Consider the following 18,601-nt stretch of genomic DNA (forward strand, 5'->3'; position numbering starts at 1 on the left):
ACCGGGACTGCGTCTGACACACATTGAAGATTTTATTTAGATTCATCACTTTTATTAGCTACAAATTAATTGACTGCTGCAATGAGCACAGTTCAATGACACGTCCATCAGTTATAGACCGCATAGCTGCCTGTTTTCACACGCACATGCAAATGCGTGTGTCTCACGCCGAAAGCGTGAGAGTTGGCAGCTATGAGACCGGTCTGTGAACTCGTGCAAGATCCATAAACCGAACAGTTCAGTAGATACGAGCCAAGCCCAAGAACACGTGGATATATGCTCTGTCAAACAAAAACACCTTTAAAATGATGTTAGGCTAGGCTACTTCAGACTTGATTGCTTGCAATTTGGTTACTTCTGGATACAAGCAGAAAGTAGGTGTGTTGGTTAATGTTGCCACAGGGGAGCAGTCTATACCCACGCTTTTAGCCTGCATCACTTAGATTTAGATTTTACCAATACAACTAATATAAGACTATAATTAATGGAATTTAACAAAATAAGATTGTGTTTATAGCATAGCATATGTCTGTGCTAGGCTATAGCCTACATGTGTACATTTGAACTTTTTAGAAACCATAGGGATGTTTGTTCACATTTGGAAAAACAAGTAGAACAGTTAGGTTTTTTTTTGTAGAATTGATATGGCGAAGAAATGTATTAACAGTCATGACAAGTCAATGGGTCTATTGTTTTGTTGCGCCTGTTCTTGTCGTACAATCTCGTACAATCTCATTTGGCCAGATTAGTTTAACCCTCCTACACGCCAATAGTCTACATTACAAATATACGAAGGTTGAAGGGAAAGTTTTTATCTAACGATGTTCATGTTTCTTCAAAAAAGACATAATGAATATGTTATACTGACATGCAGTACTGACACTGTTAGGATGAGTGAAAACATTACCTTGTACTGCCGAAATAGAGCCTACGTCAGAGTTCGTCAGTTAGTCAATCGCTTACATGGGATCTTGTCTCTCCGTTGTGTTTTGATTCAGGACAAAAATGAGACGGGAAGTTATACTAACTTTGTTTTTCTCATGGACTACACATTTGACTATCGGTGTACTAGTCTTTACACCAAGGCTCATCCAAGGTAAGTCATAGTCTACAGGCTGAATTGCGAAACCATTTTAGTTGTTCGCTAGATATCAAGAGCTATCGCCTACATAATTAACCTTGGACCGAATACACGCCACCTGTTCAGTGAGTAAAATATAATACAAAGAACTCCATAAACTTACCTTCCTGCTAACAAAGTTCATGGAGTTCCTTGAATTACCTTAGAGTTCTCTCTATCATACTCGGTCATCCAATCTTGAGCTTAATCCCCAGTTTTTATCCCAGAAGGTACTTAGGCTATAAATAACCTACCTAAACTGGCAGTAAGCTACTGTTGGTTTAAATCTCAGTTGTCCGAGCAAACTAAACAATTTAGTAAAATTGAATAATAACTTAGCATGTTGTTTTGGTCGCGTAGGTTTTGTTTTTCTCAGAGGGTGGAGCACTCGAGAATATTCAACCGCTGCCTATATTCAAATTTCCTTTTGTATTTCCTTAATGCCCAAATGAAGCTAACTATGAAATAATAGAATAGTAATCTTATTATTAACTGATGGCCATCAACCATTAATTTGAGTCCATCATACTCCAAATACTGTTTTTGTTATGAGCATGTCAGATCTGATGAGGATCAACAGACAGTTGATGCACCTGTTAATTTGATCAGTAAGCTTTGGTCAAATAATCTTAAAAAAGGTTCTGACATGTTGACAGGAAGCATTTAAGTGAGCCTTTGAATTTTTAACATGATTTAATTGAAAATGATTCTGATGTGGTTTAGGTGTTGTAGTGCTGAGGCTTTCAACAGGGACCTGTGAGTGTCAGGTGGGCTCCCCATTCCTGGATCAGACTTGTTAAGCAATGGCCATATACAGATTTGGGGACATATAAACATATGTGGGGGGTCCCCTGGATATGTTGAGGGGTCCCTGGATCAGACCTGGTAGAAAACCCCCGTCCTAGAGGATCAGATAATCATTTTTCCATGTTCTTTTCAGACGTTGCCATCGGTAACTTACTGCGGTACACCCAGATTCAAAAGCACACAGTCTTCTTTCACCCAGAGGGCTCCGACGACCTGTATGTTGGCGGAACAAACATTGTTTACCGGATTGACTTGGAGCAAAGTCACCTAGTGGAGGTAATGACCATTATTATAATTAAGCATTTTGCTAAGTAGCAATCTGGAGTCTTTGTAATGTGAAGCATTTTTCTGGCCGGAAAATTAATAACACTGAGATCTGGGGTCACTGTTCATATCGAATGAATAGGTTGCAGCTCTGACAAAAAGCCTTGCTTTGAACTTCACAGTGGGGCGCCACTCTTACATGACATCGAGTTCTAGAGATATAGTTACAAGCTAAGAGTGTCCCTGTTGTGTATTCCCCCCCCTTGCGTCGTGTCTGCATCTGCTTCACTGTCTGCAGTTTCAGAGACACATTCACATGACTGTCCCTCTCATCACCTCCTATTGCTAGGGCCCATATAACAATGAAGCGCAGCAGAAGTACAGTACACCCACTGCCACAGTGTTTACTTGGTCGCTTCATGATATTTCAGAGGACGCATTCGGCTTTAAGCGTTTCATCTTCAACCTACGATGGTAGAAAGAGAGTTAAGAATATGGTGTTGGTATTTGGTGAGTCGACAGAATATCTGATGGTAGGAAACGTTTTGTGACTTTTTGCAATACAGAATATTGAGTGGAACCTGCTTATTAGTGACTTCAATTGTACAATATGCTTGAATGGCCAAAAAACAATATGGGAATAGGGCTGTTATGCTGTTTACAAAACGAGTATAAACATATCTTTTGCATGAGAGGGTGACATTAATAAGTAGTCTTGTGCTGAACTTGGACGCTCCCTTAAATTAAGCTCTTTAATGGACAATTCTATAAATTTGTTCCAGTCGCACTTGTCCAGTCAAGTTATCGACACTCACTTTGGTCTAGTCCAGTTCAGGTTTACTGCCACAGTGGTGCCGAGAGTCAACCATTATTTAGCGCTAATAAATGTCCATGGATCCTATAGATATTCAAAGATTCTAACAGATGGCCAGACCATCTGGTTCAACAGTCTGGACAGGTATAGTTCTATAGTTCTCATTTGTCCTCGTAATTTTGAACAAGACAACAGTTGAAATGCACATGAAATGTTCCATTTATTGGTTCTGAGAGCAGACGTAGATGTGATTGGTTCTGTATACATCTATATAATATATTTGTTGTTGCAAATTCAAAATATGAAGTAGTTCTTGGTGGGTCATTAACTTGTAGATATTCAGTGCTGAACTACAAAAACAGAACATTATTGTTTTGGTATTTTAATGTCTAATCTTTTGTGCATACTGTATGTACATTTATTCTGAAATGTGCCTCTCCTTTCATTTAAGTCTTTAATCATGTTTTTGCAGCAAATAGTTTTTGAGATATTGACACTTTTATTGAACTATTACAAAATAGGTGAAAATTGGCCTCTGGTGGGGGGCAAGGGTTAATGATGTTCCCAACGATTTGTTTGACAATTTTCTTTTTAAATTTATTTCTCAGCCTCATAATGGCTTCTTTGTCTGTCATTGCCACAAGTCTGGTCCTCATGGTCCCCACGAACACAATAACGGACTCCAAAGGCAATAAAAAGCCTACAATCAAGACTAAATACTGAAAGCTTTCTTATCCCTCCACAAAGGAAGGGATTTATTAGTCCGAATGAGCTAAGAAGCCAACATCCAATTACTTTTGGTCCCCTAAAATGGAGGGAATTTTTTTATAAAAAGACATGAAGCTGTTGTCCAGGCATGGTGAATACTGTCTCCACCTCCTTTTTTTGATTGGGCACCTGTGAATGACTCCTAATCATAGCTGGAAAGATTTATGTAAAATGTCTGAGGCACTTTTATAAATCAATCTCCAGGAATAAGTTCTAGTTCCAAGTAAATCAGCCCACAAACAAACTGTAGGTGATTGTTTACTGTTTTATGCAGGTGGACAGTTGTTGATCCAGGGAGTAAAAGTCCTGCCATGCGTTTGTTCCACCATGAAGCCAGCTAAATTCTAGTTATTTTTCCTGGCTGAAGAATTAGCAAAAGCAAATCAAGCTGACTGGAACAAAATACTGGATTTTCTATTTATTTGTTCTATTGTTTTACTTTTTTATTTTGCAGAACTATTCCCTGACCCCAACTGGTGGACAGAACTGCGAAGTGGTGAGTGAACGTGAGAAGAAGAAAAATAATACGTTATTTACTTGTCGCAGCCATGCCACCATGCGCCCTGCTGAATGGCTGAAGCTAAGGTGTGGGCTCAGTTAGTACTTGGATGGGAGCATAGGCGTCATTTGCACAGGAGACAGTTGTGTTTTAACTAACAGTAAAGCCTGATTTATACTTCTGCGTCTGTGTAGCCATGTTCCCTATGGCGTAGCCTACAGCGTATTCCATAAAGCAATAATAAAGCATGGAGCAATGAAATGCAAAATAAAGCATTTCCGGCTGCTCCGCCATTGATCAGTTTCAGTCACCTGTGCTGTGTCCGAAACCGAAATCAGTTGACTGGATGCTTCATTGCCTGATTAGTAATCTGTTCTTCAAAAAAGGTGACTTTGGAGGTGTGTTCGCAGCACGCGATTGTGACACACTTTGAAGGTAGAAAGATGAAAGTAAAGTAAAGTGTTTATGTGATGCGTAATTACAAGCAATTTAGCTTGCTGTTTGTGATGTATAACTAAAATTAAATGTCGAGCTTGTTGGTGTACTTGCACTTGTTCACAAGCTCTTTTACGGTTCTTTGTGAACATAATTTGAACCGCTGTTTTCAGCTGCCATTAATTTAACGGAAGTAAGAACCATACAGATAATCGCAAATGATTATGGGATATAATGACAACGAAAACTAGCGTTTTGACGGTGTAATTACTGGGTGACGCAGACACCCCAACGCACAAGTGTAAATGCCTTATATTAGGCTCTGCGTAGCTTCGACGCAGAAGTATAAATCAGGCTTAAGCCCTGACTAAGACTTTTATTACAAAGCTCCAAAACCTATAGAAGTAGGGTGTGTGAGTGTGTCATTTGCTACATCTATTTGATTTGGAAAATTACTTACTACTTACTTACTCAAACGAGGGTTATATTTGGCTGCATTCATCCTTCCCTCATTTCTGACCAGTCTCTCTGTCCCTGCCTCTGAGAAGCACCATGCTTCACCGTAGGGATGGTATTAGCCAGCTGATGAGCACTGCCTTCTGCCCAAAGAGTTCATCTTTGTGTCATCAAAGCAGAGAATCTTTTTCCTCATACTCTCAGAGTCCTTTAAATGCTGTTTGGCAAACTCCAAAAGGGCTGTCATATGCCTTTTACTCAAGAGTGGCTTCCTTCTGACCACTCTACCAAAAAACAAATGTCCTTCATTTCAGCTTTTGAAGGTAAGTTCATATTGTGTCGGCGGTAGTCAACATATGAATTTAGAACGGTGATCATACTGACATTAGCTAATGTAACATTGCTTAGGCTACTGATAGACCTGCTAGTAATTTCACGCATCAGTATCATCTATCATATTGGGGGCGGCCTGTAGCGTAGTGGTTAAGGTAATTACTGGGACACGCAAAGTGGGTGGTTCTAATAATTTTATAAAGTGCTTTTCATTTCCACAGAATATCAAAGTACTTTACATCAAATAAGAATAACTATTAAAATAAATGTAAATGGACCAAAAAAGTGACGAGAAAGCGAGCTTACTCTGACTGGGGAAACAAACCCTCAGTTCCAGATGGTCGAGGTCTGAGGGAATGGAACACATCAGCACCCCACCCCTGGGTTCTGGGTGTGAATCTGTCACATTCGCTTCAGCACAGGTTTTGTTGGGGTATGTTTTGGCTTGGAGGTCTCTTGGAGACATGATGGGGAAATTACTTGCCTCTCATTCCAGCGGGACTCCCTTCTTCTGTCATAAAATCTAAATTGGAGGAAAAAACGGCAATAACAACCACAGGCTTCACTGAGGTCACATGTCATTCTCCAAGGTTTGGCATTGGCTCACATTTATTGCTCCAGTCGAGTGAGCAGCACTTCTGCAGACAGAAACGCCTTGTTAATGAGAAACGTCAGAGGAGAATGGCCAGACTGGTTAAACCTGACAGGAAGGTGACGCAAATAACCACACATTACAACAGTGGTATGCAGAAGAGCTAAACACACAACACATCATAACTCTTAAGTGGATAGGCTGCAGCAGTAGAAGTTTAAAAATAAGTCTAATAAGTACCTAATGAAGTGCCCACTGAGTGTATAATTCCAAACAACCAAACGACAAACAAGACAGGGTGTTCCATAATTTAGTAGCATCCGTTCCCATTTCTTCTGTGAACCATGGGGAACAATTACTAAACCAGTTGCAGATGACCTGAGGGCTTGTGAAGGGACTTAAAATGACAGCAAGTCCGAAATTTAAGGAGGAGCTAAAACATTCAGAGCTTTGTAGACGAGTAAAATCATTTAAAAATCAATTGACTACTTTAATTGTAGGAAATCTAATGTATTGTGCAAACTAATAATAATTTCAGCGCAAAAAGCAGCTCTTGGTTTCGGAATTGCTGTGTTTTATTCGTTTTTTCATAATTAAAGATAAGCTGTGCTTCAATACTGGGAATGTTGTGCTAGTGGAATTCCAATGGTGTTGTTTTTGGTCCACTCAATGGCGTGTGAACAATTAAAGTTTTTTCTGTGCTCACAAGGACACACCTTTCAATTTTGGAGATCAGCACGTGTACAAGGAGTGTCTGAAGCTTAATCTGCCAAATCTGAATAGAGCCTTTAATCAGAACTTTAATTTGTTTTCTTATTTGATTGAATTGAGAATAGAATTGACCCCCCAACCCTGTCAACCAACGTAACCGGTGTTTTTGTGCAATGGCTGTTTGATTAAAAAAGACCATTTAAAACATGTTTTTGTTTTTTGTTTTTTCATCAGATTCCGTGTGAGAACATCATCACAGTCATAGAGCAGTTCCAGGACAGCCTGTTTATTTGTGGGACAAATGCATACATGCCTCTGTGCTGGAAAGTGGTGAGTGACTGTCTGTTTTCCCATAAAGTGTTTATGTAATGAAGAGCCCCATATGGAACACAGCTGTAATCCAAACTCTCCCTTTAAACCTCATGTGTGGGAGAAGCCAATCAAATGAGGAAAAACAAGACTGAGCTATATTCAGAATTGTGTTTTTCTTCAGTACATTTTTCTTCAGTAGAAATTAAAAATAGGTTTACTAGTACAGTATACTGGAAGGAGGGGGTGGCACTGCCGCCTCAAGGAGGTCCTGGGTTCGAATCCCAGTCAGCCGGGCCTCTCTGTGTAGAGTTAGCATGTTCTCCCCGTGTTATTGGGTTTCCTCCAGGTACTCCAGTTTCCTCTCACAGTCCAAAGACATGCAGGTTAGGCTGATTGGAGAGTCTAAATTGCCCGTGGGTATGAGTGTGAGTGAATGGTGTGTGTGCCCTGCGATGGACTGGCAACCCTGTGGTGCCCTGCCTCTGTCCAATGTATGCTGGGATAGGCTCCAGCCCCCCTGCGACCCTGTTCAGTATAAGCGGGTTAAGATAATGGATGGATGGATGGATATACTGGAAGTCTATGTGTAAGTGTTCACTATGCTATTTAAAAGCCACTGTGTCAGTAGTTGTGCACAATACTATAACTCCTCAATAATTGTTGTGCTACTAGCAATGACACTTACAGTTGTGTTCAAATAAATAGCAGTGCGTTAAATAGAGTGCAAATATTGTTTTATGGCTTTTAATTCCATATTTCAAATGTAGTGGAAACATTACACATTCAATTCCAAATCAAAGCAAACAAATTTGATCAAGTCTGTGTTGTTCTTTTACAGGAAGCAAAGAAAGGGAATATTAATGGGATATTATTATATTAAAGGGAATTCAAAGAAATGGCCGTGTCAACATTTTTCAAAGGGGTTGAGGTCAGGGGATTGAGCTGGCCAGACCATTACCTCAATCCTTTTTGTTTGGAACCGAGATGTTGCTCGCTTGCTCGTTTGTTTGGAGTCGTTGTCTTGTTGAAACACCCATTTCAGGGGCATTTCCTCTTTGGCATACGGCAACATAATCTCAAGTATTTTTATGTATTCAAACTGATCCATGATCCCTGGTATACGCACCCAACAGTATGAAAAACATCCCCATTCCATGATGTTTGTGCCACTATGCTTCAATGTCTTCACAGTGTACTGTGGCTTGAATTCAGCACCCGGGGGTCGTCTGACATACTGTCGATGACCACTAGACCCGAAAATAACAATTTTATTCATCAGTCCACAGAATGTTACACCATTTCTCTTTGGGCCAATCGATGTGTTCCTTGGCAAATTTTAACTGATTCTGCACATGCCATTTTTTCAACAGTGGTGCTTTACGGGGGCTTCCTGCTGATAGCTTAACTTCAATCAAACATCTTCTGACTGTAACAGCAGTTACTTCGATCATCTTTGATCTTTCTGGAGCTGATGGGCTGAATCTGCCATTCTTTTCAATCCGTTTTAACAGTAGTTGCTCGTTTTCTTCCGCATGTTTTGGTTTTTGTTGCCATTTTAAAGCATTTGAGATCATTTTAGCTGAGCATCCTAAAATTTGCTGCACTTCTTTATACATTTTCCCCTCTCCAATCAAGTTCCTCCGAACAATGTTTGGAACGGCCCATTTTACTTAGCAATTCGGAGGGAAATATATCCTTCTGATATATTTTATAGCAATTTGTTTGCTTCCTTTCTTCCATAATAAAGGAGAATTAATGACACCTGTTTTTCACAGAATGAATTAATTCTCTAATGAAACTTTTCGCAAAGCCACTACATATTAATTTGGTATGTTCTGCTCAGTGGCCCCCCAAGTTTCCTTTTATCATCTTTTTCTCACAGATGTAAGATATGTATTACTGTAAGTCCTCTGTAGTTACGTCAGAGGACATTTATATACGGTTTAGAATACCATACTGCCACTGCCCTTATGTGGCAATGAGACAATGGTGCAACAATCTGTAACTATGGTGAGTCAAGTGAATGTCTAAGCTAGACTTTATAAAAACTATAATACACAGTCAAATGTGATACTTCTGTTTTAAATGTAAGAACATGATAATGAATGTAATGAAGTGCTCCATAGTGTCTGGTCATGTGAATGTACATTATATGGACAAATTGTAAAAAGATATAAGGGGATATGCGGTTTTTAATTTTTCTGAAGTATGTTTTGGCATAACTATATAATTAAAATGTTTTTAACACGTCATTACAACACCATGTGCGCTATAATTAACAGGCTGTGATTAATTTAACTGCCTGCCCACAGTTGGGAACCACTGTTTAAGATGGCAGTCTGTTACTGTGCTTAAAAATCTTTAACTATTTATTTTCCTTTTCTGTTTTCAAACAGTATCCCAGGGTGGGTAACGATTCAAGCAGGGTGATGAAGAACAGAGAAGGAATAGGAATCTCTCCCCCGGTTTACTCACAGAAATCCTTATCTCTCACTGTAGGTGTGTATCACTGGTGCTGAATGATTCTCTCATACAACCTAGGATTTGGAGGCACAATGCCCACATGGCTTAAAATGGCTGAAAGAGCTCACAAGGACTACTCAACCCTGGGGAACCAACATTCACTTTTAGGCATATTAAGGCCACATTTATATATTTTATGGGAGATTGGCAACACGTGATATAGCACTCCATGCCAATTGTCATGGGTCTTTGAATTTGGGGGAACTGGGCTTTGAAACGGCTTGATGTGCTATTGGATTGGTGGTCCAGGTGAGTATGGAAACCCTGATGTCAGTATTCATGCTGTTGCTGTCAAGTTTTAGCAGAGAAACCTTTATCTCGTTTTAACCTCGACAAGCATCTCATCACTTGGATCATACATTTTTTAACAAACTGCACACAGGCAGACCAGGTAAACAGCATCTTCTGAAACACCCTACACAGAAGCACTGGCTCCCCCTGCAGATGTGTGCTAAGTCTGCTGCTCTTCAGCTTGTACACTGACGACTGTAGAAGCTCACATGTAGACCAGTTTCTAGTAAAGTTTGCAGATTATACCATTTTCCTTTCACTTCTTTCATCCGAAGACCAAGGACACAAACCTGTTTTGGACAGGTTTGATGAGTGGTATGATTGCCCATTCCTGGAAATTGATGTTGCCAAAACTAAAGACATGATTATACATTTGCAAAGGCACACACAACCGTATACAGTCAATCATACATGGGAAAATGGTAGACATTGTCCACACATACAAATATCTTGCCACTGTTTTTGACAACAACAGACATCATCATCAGGAAAGGCCAACAACGGCTATACTGTTTGCGGAAAATTAACTAACACTGCAATTGTGGGTGATGATTCCCTGCTCCGTCAGCATGTGCACTATTTAGCAGGCTGTGCAGTGATTCATTTAACTGGTTACCCACAGTTGGGAACCACTGTTTACGGAGGAAACTGGAGGTAAAGCACAGTTCCAGAAGCAATCAGTCTTTTTTATGAGCACCACCCAGATCCATTTTAAGCACCACTGCAGACTAAAAAGCAAGCTGCACTTTGCACTTTAAATGTGTGTTTGTTTTTTTTGTCTGCTGCCTGTACTGATGCATGTGTCTGAAGGTACTGAATGTTGTCTTACACCATCATTTTGTTTGCTCTTAAATTGCCCATGTGGGATACATAAAGTTCTATTGTATTGTATTGTATTGTATTGTATTGTATCGTATCGTATCGTATCTCTCAGAGGGGGACCTGTATGCTGCCACCAACCTACAGTTCCGCAGGACGCTTGGTAACAGGATCAGTGTCTCGATGCACGATAAGTGGCTGACTGGTAAGCAGTGCGCAGTGCTCTGGCCTGGCTTAACCATTATAACCATGCAAGGAAGACACTGTTTCATTAGAATTCTTCTTGGTCAGAATTTTTTGCTCAAGCTTAATTCTGGTTGGGGTTGGCTTCAATTGAGCAGTCCATAGTGCTCATTACTCAGAATGATGGAGGACACTAGGAGAAAACCCTGAGTCACTCTGAAATATTTTCTTGTTTCGCTTGGGGAAAAATATATTTGCTAAAAAAGGACATTAATTTAAGTTTTGTTTCCTACAGATATCATACATGGTTTGGAACAAAACCACCTTACTTTCAAATGAGACTAAAATATTGCCTGTATAATTTCTCAGACTTCCAGGAAACCATTGTGCCCTCCCAGCAATGTCCCAAGATTCTACTTTATTACCTAGGTCCCGTTGCACTGGCACTCAAACCACATTTTTAAACATAGTGAGCATTCTTCTTAATTGAATGCCAACAGTCTGGGTAATGGAGAGGCTGAATTTGATTGATTCCTCCATCACTCACCCCATTGTTGCACATGGTGCAAATTCCAGTCTCTATTGCAGAAGCCACTTATATATAGCCACTGTAATGAAGGAAGCCTTCAGACAAATTTCTCATCCCAGCCCCAGGATGGACCTCCATTTCCCAATCATCATTCACTGTTCCAATGAGTCCTGTATCAAAGACCTCGTTAAAAAACTGACAGCTATTAGGACCAAAAAGTCATTCCGACAATAACTGAGGGACACCACCAGCCAATATCGCAAGTGTGACGACCAAAAAGGAGACTATGTCTAGGTGTAATAACAAATACAAAAATTACTTCAATTAATTAGGCAAAGAGAACATTACCACTGGTAGGTGTCAGGATTGTAGGGGCACTGTAAAAGGAGGATACATTTTGGTTACTAACATGTTTAGCCAGAATCATTTTCATCATTCTAAAGGCCTAGACTGTTTCAAATGCATAATTGAACTGTGTTTGCACCAAAGCCATAGATTCAGAGTGCTGTGAGTCAGAGACCGCAATCATGGGCAACCTGCCAAAAGTTTACTTCTCCTCTCCACAGAGCCCACCTTTGTCTCTGCCAGCTGGATCAGACGAAGAGAAGACCCGGACCAGGAGAAGATCTACATCTTCTTCAGAGAGAAGAACCTGGACTCTAACCCAGACGCCGATCCCTGGATCTCCAGAATTGCCCAAATTTGCAAGGTGCTTCTTGCCAATTTGAGGTTATGTAGAAAGAATATAAATGCTGTCGTCCAATCAAAGAGCTAGGAGAGACTATAGAAATCTTACAATTGACAGAACTCTAATCAGGCACATTCACCTCAATTCAATTTCCACACTGTGTGGAAAATAAATTAAGCATTTGTCGATAAAGCATTTATCAAATATACACTCACCAAGCACATTTTTACTTTATTGCACCTGCTTATTCATGTGATCTTCTAATGATTCACTTGTGTGGTAGCAGTGCAATGCATACAATCATGTAGATACGGTTCGGGAGCTTCAGTTAATGTTCTACCATCAGAATGGGGAAAAATGTGATAGAAGTGACTTTGACTGTGGAATGATTGTTGGTGCTTGACAGGGTGGTTTGAGTATCTCAGAAACTGCTGATATCCTGGGAGTGTCACGAACACTAGTCTCTAGAGTTTGCAAAGAATGGTGCAAAAAAACAATCCAGCGAGCAGCAGTTCTGCAGACAGAAACACCTTGTTAATGTGGGACATCAGAGGATAATGGCCAGACTGGTCAAAGCTGACAGGAAGGTGACTGTAATGCAAATAACCACACATTACAACAGTGGTATGCAGAAGAGCATCTCTGAACACACCACACATCATAACTCTAAGTGGATAGGCTACAGCAGTAGAAGTCAAAAAGCGAATAAATACCTAATAAAGTGCTAACTGAGTGTTATTTGTGTAATGCATTTAGAGATCTTGCCTGTAAGGCAGAGTGGTGTCACTAAGAGAAACATCACAACCTGATATTTTCCTTAGTGTTAGCACCTGGACCTGGCCATGAGGTAATGTTATTATGGTGGACCTGGGTTCTGTTCATACTCTACATCCTGCCAGGTAACTGTAGGAAATCCCCTGCTCACAAAGACATCACCAAGCTGAAATACAATAATTGTGTGATTATATCCACTGTGCCTTGTGCAGTTTCCAAAATCCCCTCTTATGCAAACAATGGGGGGTTGAGGGGGGTTTTTTAGTTACAGGCTAAAAAAGTTCTGAAAGAAAATGGCTTGAGGGTGATGGTCTTCTAGTGATGCATTGTATACTGCAGAGTCTCTGCTTCTCACACGTTATCTTGTCTGGGCTCTAGGACTGTTCCCTTGTATGGTTTGTCCAATTCTGCTTTTTAACCTCAGTCTTTCCTATTGTAAATGGAAAATGCTGAGCTGTATGGGTAGGAGAGGATGCTGCTTAGACCTGAATTAGCAGGGGAGGATTCATGATGCATGAATAGCGTGTGAGCCTCTGCTTGGACAGGAGGATGTTCTGATTGGACAGTAGAGCTTCCCTGAGAGGAACTTCACAGCTGTTCAAAGACAAAGGCCCAGTCCCAAACACAGCCCTCTGGACTCGTGGACGATGGACTCCTGGGGCCTCATTTATAAATTCAGGTCAAAAGGTTGCGTACGCATGAAACCCAGGACGTGCGTACGCACAAAAATATTCTGATTTATAAAACAGTGCATACGCACGTCCCACGCCAGTTTTCCTTTATAAATCACAATCAACTCTAAATGTGGCGCACCTTTGCCAGCTTCATGTCCCACCCACAGTTGCCTATAAATAGGCAGTGAAACACCCCTAATGAATGCATTTCACGAAGACGACAATGGCAAACGCTGAAAAGAAGGCCAAGAAAAGGAATTTCTCACAGTGTGAGATTGAAGTTCTTGTTGGGGAGGTGGACACCCGAAAGAAGACGTTATTTGGTGGGCACAGTGTGGGCATTACTAATGCCAAAAAGGTGTTAGAGTGGCAGCATGTGGCTGACGCTGTGAATGCTGTGGGGTCAGCGGTTCGGACCATCGGCAACATTAAAAAAAAGTGGTCTGACATTAAAGTGGACGCTAAAAAGCGCATTGCCATGCACAGGCGGAGCGTTTGCGCCACGAGCAGGGGAGAGGGGACACGAGAGCTCACACCGCTGGACGAGAAGCTGGCAGGGATAATCGGTGAACCCCTCCTGAGTGGAGTAGTGACGGAGGCAATAATAATAATGATAATAAGACACGTTATTTGTCTAGCACCATTGAAAACACAGTTACAAAATTAATAGATAAAACGAACAAAAATCCATAACAATAAACACATTATAAAACATAATATATGAATATGATAACAATATATGAAACTATGCGCTCATATCTGCCCGACTGACGAATTGTAAACGGCATCAGTGCAGCGTAATTTGTCCGACTGTTCACCATATTATTTATGAGAATACATTTAATAACATGAAGTATTGTTTAACAATTCGGCTACATATTTGAGGGATTATTTTACAACAACATATCTCCGTTTAGGCGGCATGGATGGTGCAGTGGGTAGCACTGCCGCCTCACAGCAAGGAGGTCCTGGGTTCGAATCCCCGTCGGCCGGGGCCTCTGTGTGCGGAGTTTGCATGTTCTCCCCGTGTCTGCGTGGGTTTCCTCCGGGTACTCCGGTTTCCTCCCACAGTCCAAAGACATGCAGGTTAGGCTGATTGGAGAGTCTAAATTGCCCGTAGGTATGAGTGTGTGAGTGAATGGTGTGTGTGCCCTGCGATGGACTGGCGACCTGTCCAGGGTGTATTCCTGCCTTTCGCCCAATGTATGCTGGGATAGGCTCCAGCCCCCCTGCGACCCTGTTCAGGATAAGCGGGTTCAGATAATGGATGGATGGATGGATCCTAAATCATATTTTTGGGCACTCCAGGGAGCATCTATCAAACAGCTGTTTGTTTATTCGTTGTAAGAGAGGCTTTTATCCGTTTTTGCAAATTAACTCTTCATATATGATACGTGAGAGGTAATATTTTGATTTATTTTACACAGTGGTATCAATTTCACACCGTTTCTCGCGTTTCATCCCTTTGCCATCGGAGTAGCAGTTTCTCATTTCTCCAGTTAATGTGCGTACGCATGGGTCAGAGTTTCCGTGGAGGACCGCACATTTTCCCGTGAAGTTTGTTTTTTATGAATCCTAAAGTTTGCTTAGAAAGTGGCGTACACATTCTTTTGCATACGCAACGTTTATAAATGAGGCCCCTGGACTCTAATGGCATTTTATCAGGGACAGAAAAAAATTCTCACATCGCCCCATACGGAGCCACAACCTTCCTCAAATGTATATGAAGAGAGGAAGAAGCGAGTCATCCACCACCAGCCACAGGAACTGTAAATAACCACGTGAACTAAAGTGTTTTAGCTTTGAATAAGTTAATTCTTATGAAATGCAGGAAATGACATGAGAGCGGAGTGAGTGAGAAGAAAGGAAATATGTTTGGTACTTTATTGTGGGCTCATGCAGAGCTGTACTAACAACAGCCGAACAAGTGCTTGAAATTAGTGCTTGGTTGCCGCTAGTAACAAGTAGGTTGCGAGGATTGTTCGGTTTGATAGGCTGGGGCATTTAATTGCTTCGGTCCATCATGGAAAGAAGGACAATTTTTTCTGTTTTTTTTAGTGTAATGGGCGTACCTACGAAAATAACCTGTATGTCATTGACCTGAACTGAATTCCCTCGGCCTATATTGATGTGCAAAAAGATGGAAGATAGAAGGTGGAAAAAGGTGGAGCAAAAGAAGAAAAAGCAGCTTGGGCAGCTGAAGGAGATTGTTTGTCTGCTGTGTCCTGAATTTAGGGAGAACTCTCCCATGAAGAAAGGGCCTGTGAATAAAACTGGCCATTCTAAATTCCTGTGTGACATTGAATATGAGCATCTACTGGTGTTAGGATTCCTTTAAGTAGAACTATACATGTATGTATTGGAGAGTGGTAGCACAGGGGTATACTTTATGTAGATCATAAAGTATACCCAAAGATTAAATATAGGTTATATATTATGTAATGTAGGTTATTTTGGATGGTACTTTATTTGTGAATTCCACACACGTAATGAGTTAATCTCAAATTAATCTCAAACTTTCCCAGTCTCCTTTGTCCTTCTTTCAGTCCCAGTTTTTGTAACATTCACATATTGCATGCCGGCGCACTCGTACACTTGCCTATGTATGTACACACACACACACACACACACACACACACACACAGACAGTAGGCAGCACAGTCCCACAACATGAATTCTGTTTTCCTCACAGGTGGATGAAGGTGGGCCAAAGCGTTTCCTTCAGAGCATTTGGACCTCCTTCTTGAAGGCGAGGTTAGCATGCGGGATCCGAGGCGAATCCCTGTTCTTTAACCGTCTCCAGGATGTGTTCGTCCAGCATGCTGACGACTGGCGGGCCAGTCAGGTCTACACCCTTTTCACCAGCAGCTGGTAATGACAGGTTCTTCTCATGTGGCGCACTCAAAACATCAAACATGCTACGCCTAGCAACCCCCACACATTACCTCATGACATGCTATGTCCTGTGACCTCAACTCATTACTGTAAAGCACTCCACACCCAGCCCAACTTACACATGTTATGTACAACATGTTACGCTGTGTCATTAACTCACTTGGTTACTCACTCACTCAGTCGCCCCATTGTCCACTGACAGTCACAATCAAGGGCTCCCTCACTCAAACACTCACTCTCATGTAAACACTCATTCACTCATTTCAATTCAATTCAATTGTATTGGCATAGCACTTTTCACATTACACTGAGACAAAGACTCAGAGTTTACAGAAGGGAAGAAAATAAAAAAGGGGAAATCCCAGCCCTAAGTCGCCAGATAGCAAGGTAAAAAAAACTCTAGTGGGGAGAGGAACTGTCAAACACTAAGCTACTTAATCAGACAGTTGTTCAATGTCCATATTTCTTTTAACCAAAACAAAGTTATGGGTGGATACTTCATGGGAGAATGCCAACCTCCCACATTGGAAACCATGAGGTATTTCAATAAGGTTCTTACTGTGTGTGAGGTTTGAATATAATACATTTTTGTAATGCTTATTGTAGTGTATTGTACCCACCAGAGGGTAATTAGAGGTGGAAAATAATGTTCACCAAATTAGCTGATGCTTTTAGCAATCAATAGAGCCTGTTTTCTCCTCTTTTACATTTTACATTAACATTTTAGTCATTTGGCAGACGCTTTTAATCTAAAGTGATTTACAAGTGCATAGGTTCTTCCACAAGTTAAAGTAACACATCCATAACTAGTAAAATACACATGAAGTTCTGTTCTAAACATAAAGTATCTGTGCATATGTGCAATTATTATTATTTTTTTGGGTTAGACAAGAGGGATAGGGATATCGGAAAGGGGGGGCTCAGGAGGTAGGACTAAGGTACAGTTTGAAAAGTTGTGTGTGTGTGGGAGGTAAAGGTTGCCTCACCACCAATTCAAAATGGGGGACGGATGGTTTCAGAGGTTTGTTCTGCATGCATAGATAGGTTTTGTTCATCAACATCACATGCTCATGTCAACCTACAAGGAAGGGATTTAGGACCTCACAGATCAGATGGACATGCGCATCGGCTCAAGGCCTCCAAGGGTATTTAAGCCAGTTGTTGACTAGTGTGTTGAAGGTTACTGTGCCGCAAACTTGTATTGTGTTTCAGTGATCTTCCTGCTGGCCGAAGTGACAAACTTTTGCTTTTCTCTAGTAGTTTGTTGACTTGGGTGAGTTTCTGGTTTGTCCTGACTTTCATTCCACTGAGAAGCTACTGATCATCACAGTATAGTGAAAGCACCTGTTATCATGCTGTTGTTTCTTTTTGCCCATCAGTAACAGTAAGCTCCTTCCGTCACAGGAACGCCTCAGCCGTTTGTGTCTATTCCCTGGACGAGATCGAGGCTGTCTTCACGAAGTCCTCCTTCCGGGGCTTGAATAAAGAAATTCCAAATCCAAGGCCCGGAGTGGTGAGTTTCAGCAGCCCTTCCCGCAGATTCCACCTTCTCCTTCCGGAATATTTTAGCTTCGTTACATTGCTGAAAAATATGGAAGGCAGACAAAGAGAAACTAAGTAAATAGACTATTTAAATGGAAGATACCATCTTTTTAATTTATTGCTGAAAAAAAATAAAAATGTCATCCTGAATTACAGCGTGGTTGTTTAATCACCATTAGGGAGTAGGAATTGCATTCCACATTACAGTACAAAGCCAGTGGAACACTATTGTTTGTACATGCAGTCTCCTCCAAAAGTATTGGAACAGCAAGGTCAATTCCTTTGTTTTTGCTATACACTGAAGACAATTGAGTTTGAGGTCAAAAGTTCAGCCTTTATTTCTTGGTATTTTGATCTAGATTTTTTTAAACAACTTATACATATAACATTTTGTATCAGACCACCCAATTTTTATGTGAGAAAATGTTACTGACAGGTGTTTCTTGTTGCCCAGATGTGTCCTGTTAGATTGAGTGTCTACTCTTGGTTTTAGCCTTGGGTTTTGCCTGTAAAGACTGCATTTGTGTTAGAAAAGACATACCAACATGAATACCAGAGAGCTGTCTTTGGGA

The 18,601-nt window shown here is 40.9% G+C and overlaps 1 protein-coding gene across 2 annotated transcripts in view; it reads left to right on the forward strand.

The window, feature by feature from the left end:
• The first annotated feature begins 236 nt into the window (after positions 1–236).
• LOC133130875 (semaphorin-7A-like) overlaps positions 237–18,601 on the forward strand; it is a 30,787-nt gene continuing 12,422 nt past the window's right edge. The window contains exons 1-10 of one of the 2 annotated variants that reach the window (XM_061245825.1): positions 237–374; positions 999–1,096; positions 2,061–2,203; positions 4,228–4,269; positions 7,034–7,129; positions 9,508–9,610; positions 10,860–10,949; positions 12,023–12,165; positions 16,285–16,463; positions 17,892–18,000. In XM_061245825.1, coding sequence (XP_061101809.1) covers positions 1,006–1,096; positions 2,061–2,203; positions 4,228–4,269; positions 7,034–7,129; positions 9,508–9,610; positions 10,860–10,949; positions 12,023–12,165; positions 16,285–16,463; positions 17,892–18,000 — 996 coding nt within the window. In that variant the 5' untranslated portion in view covers positions 237–374; positions 999–1,005. Of the gene's footprint in view, positions 375–950; positions 1,097–2,060; positions 2,204–4,227; positions 4,270–7,033; positions 7,130–9,507; positions 9,611–10,859; positions 10,950–12,022; positions 12,166–16,284; positions 16,464–17,891; positions 18,001–18,601 lie in introns of those variants that run through there. The other variant, XM_061245824.1, reaches the window with a different exon arrangement.

Source organism: Conger conger, chromosome 6 (genome assembly GCF_963514075.1).
Source record: "Conger conger chromosome 6, fConCon1.1, whole genome shotgun sequence".
In the NCBI taxonomy this organism is placed as follows: Eukaryota; Metazoa; Chordata; class Actinopteri; order Anguilliformes; family Congridae; genus Conger; species Conger conger.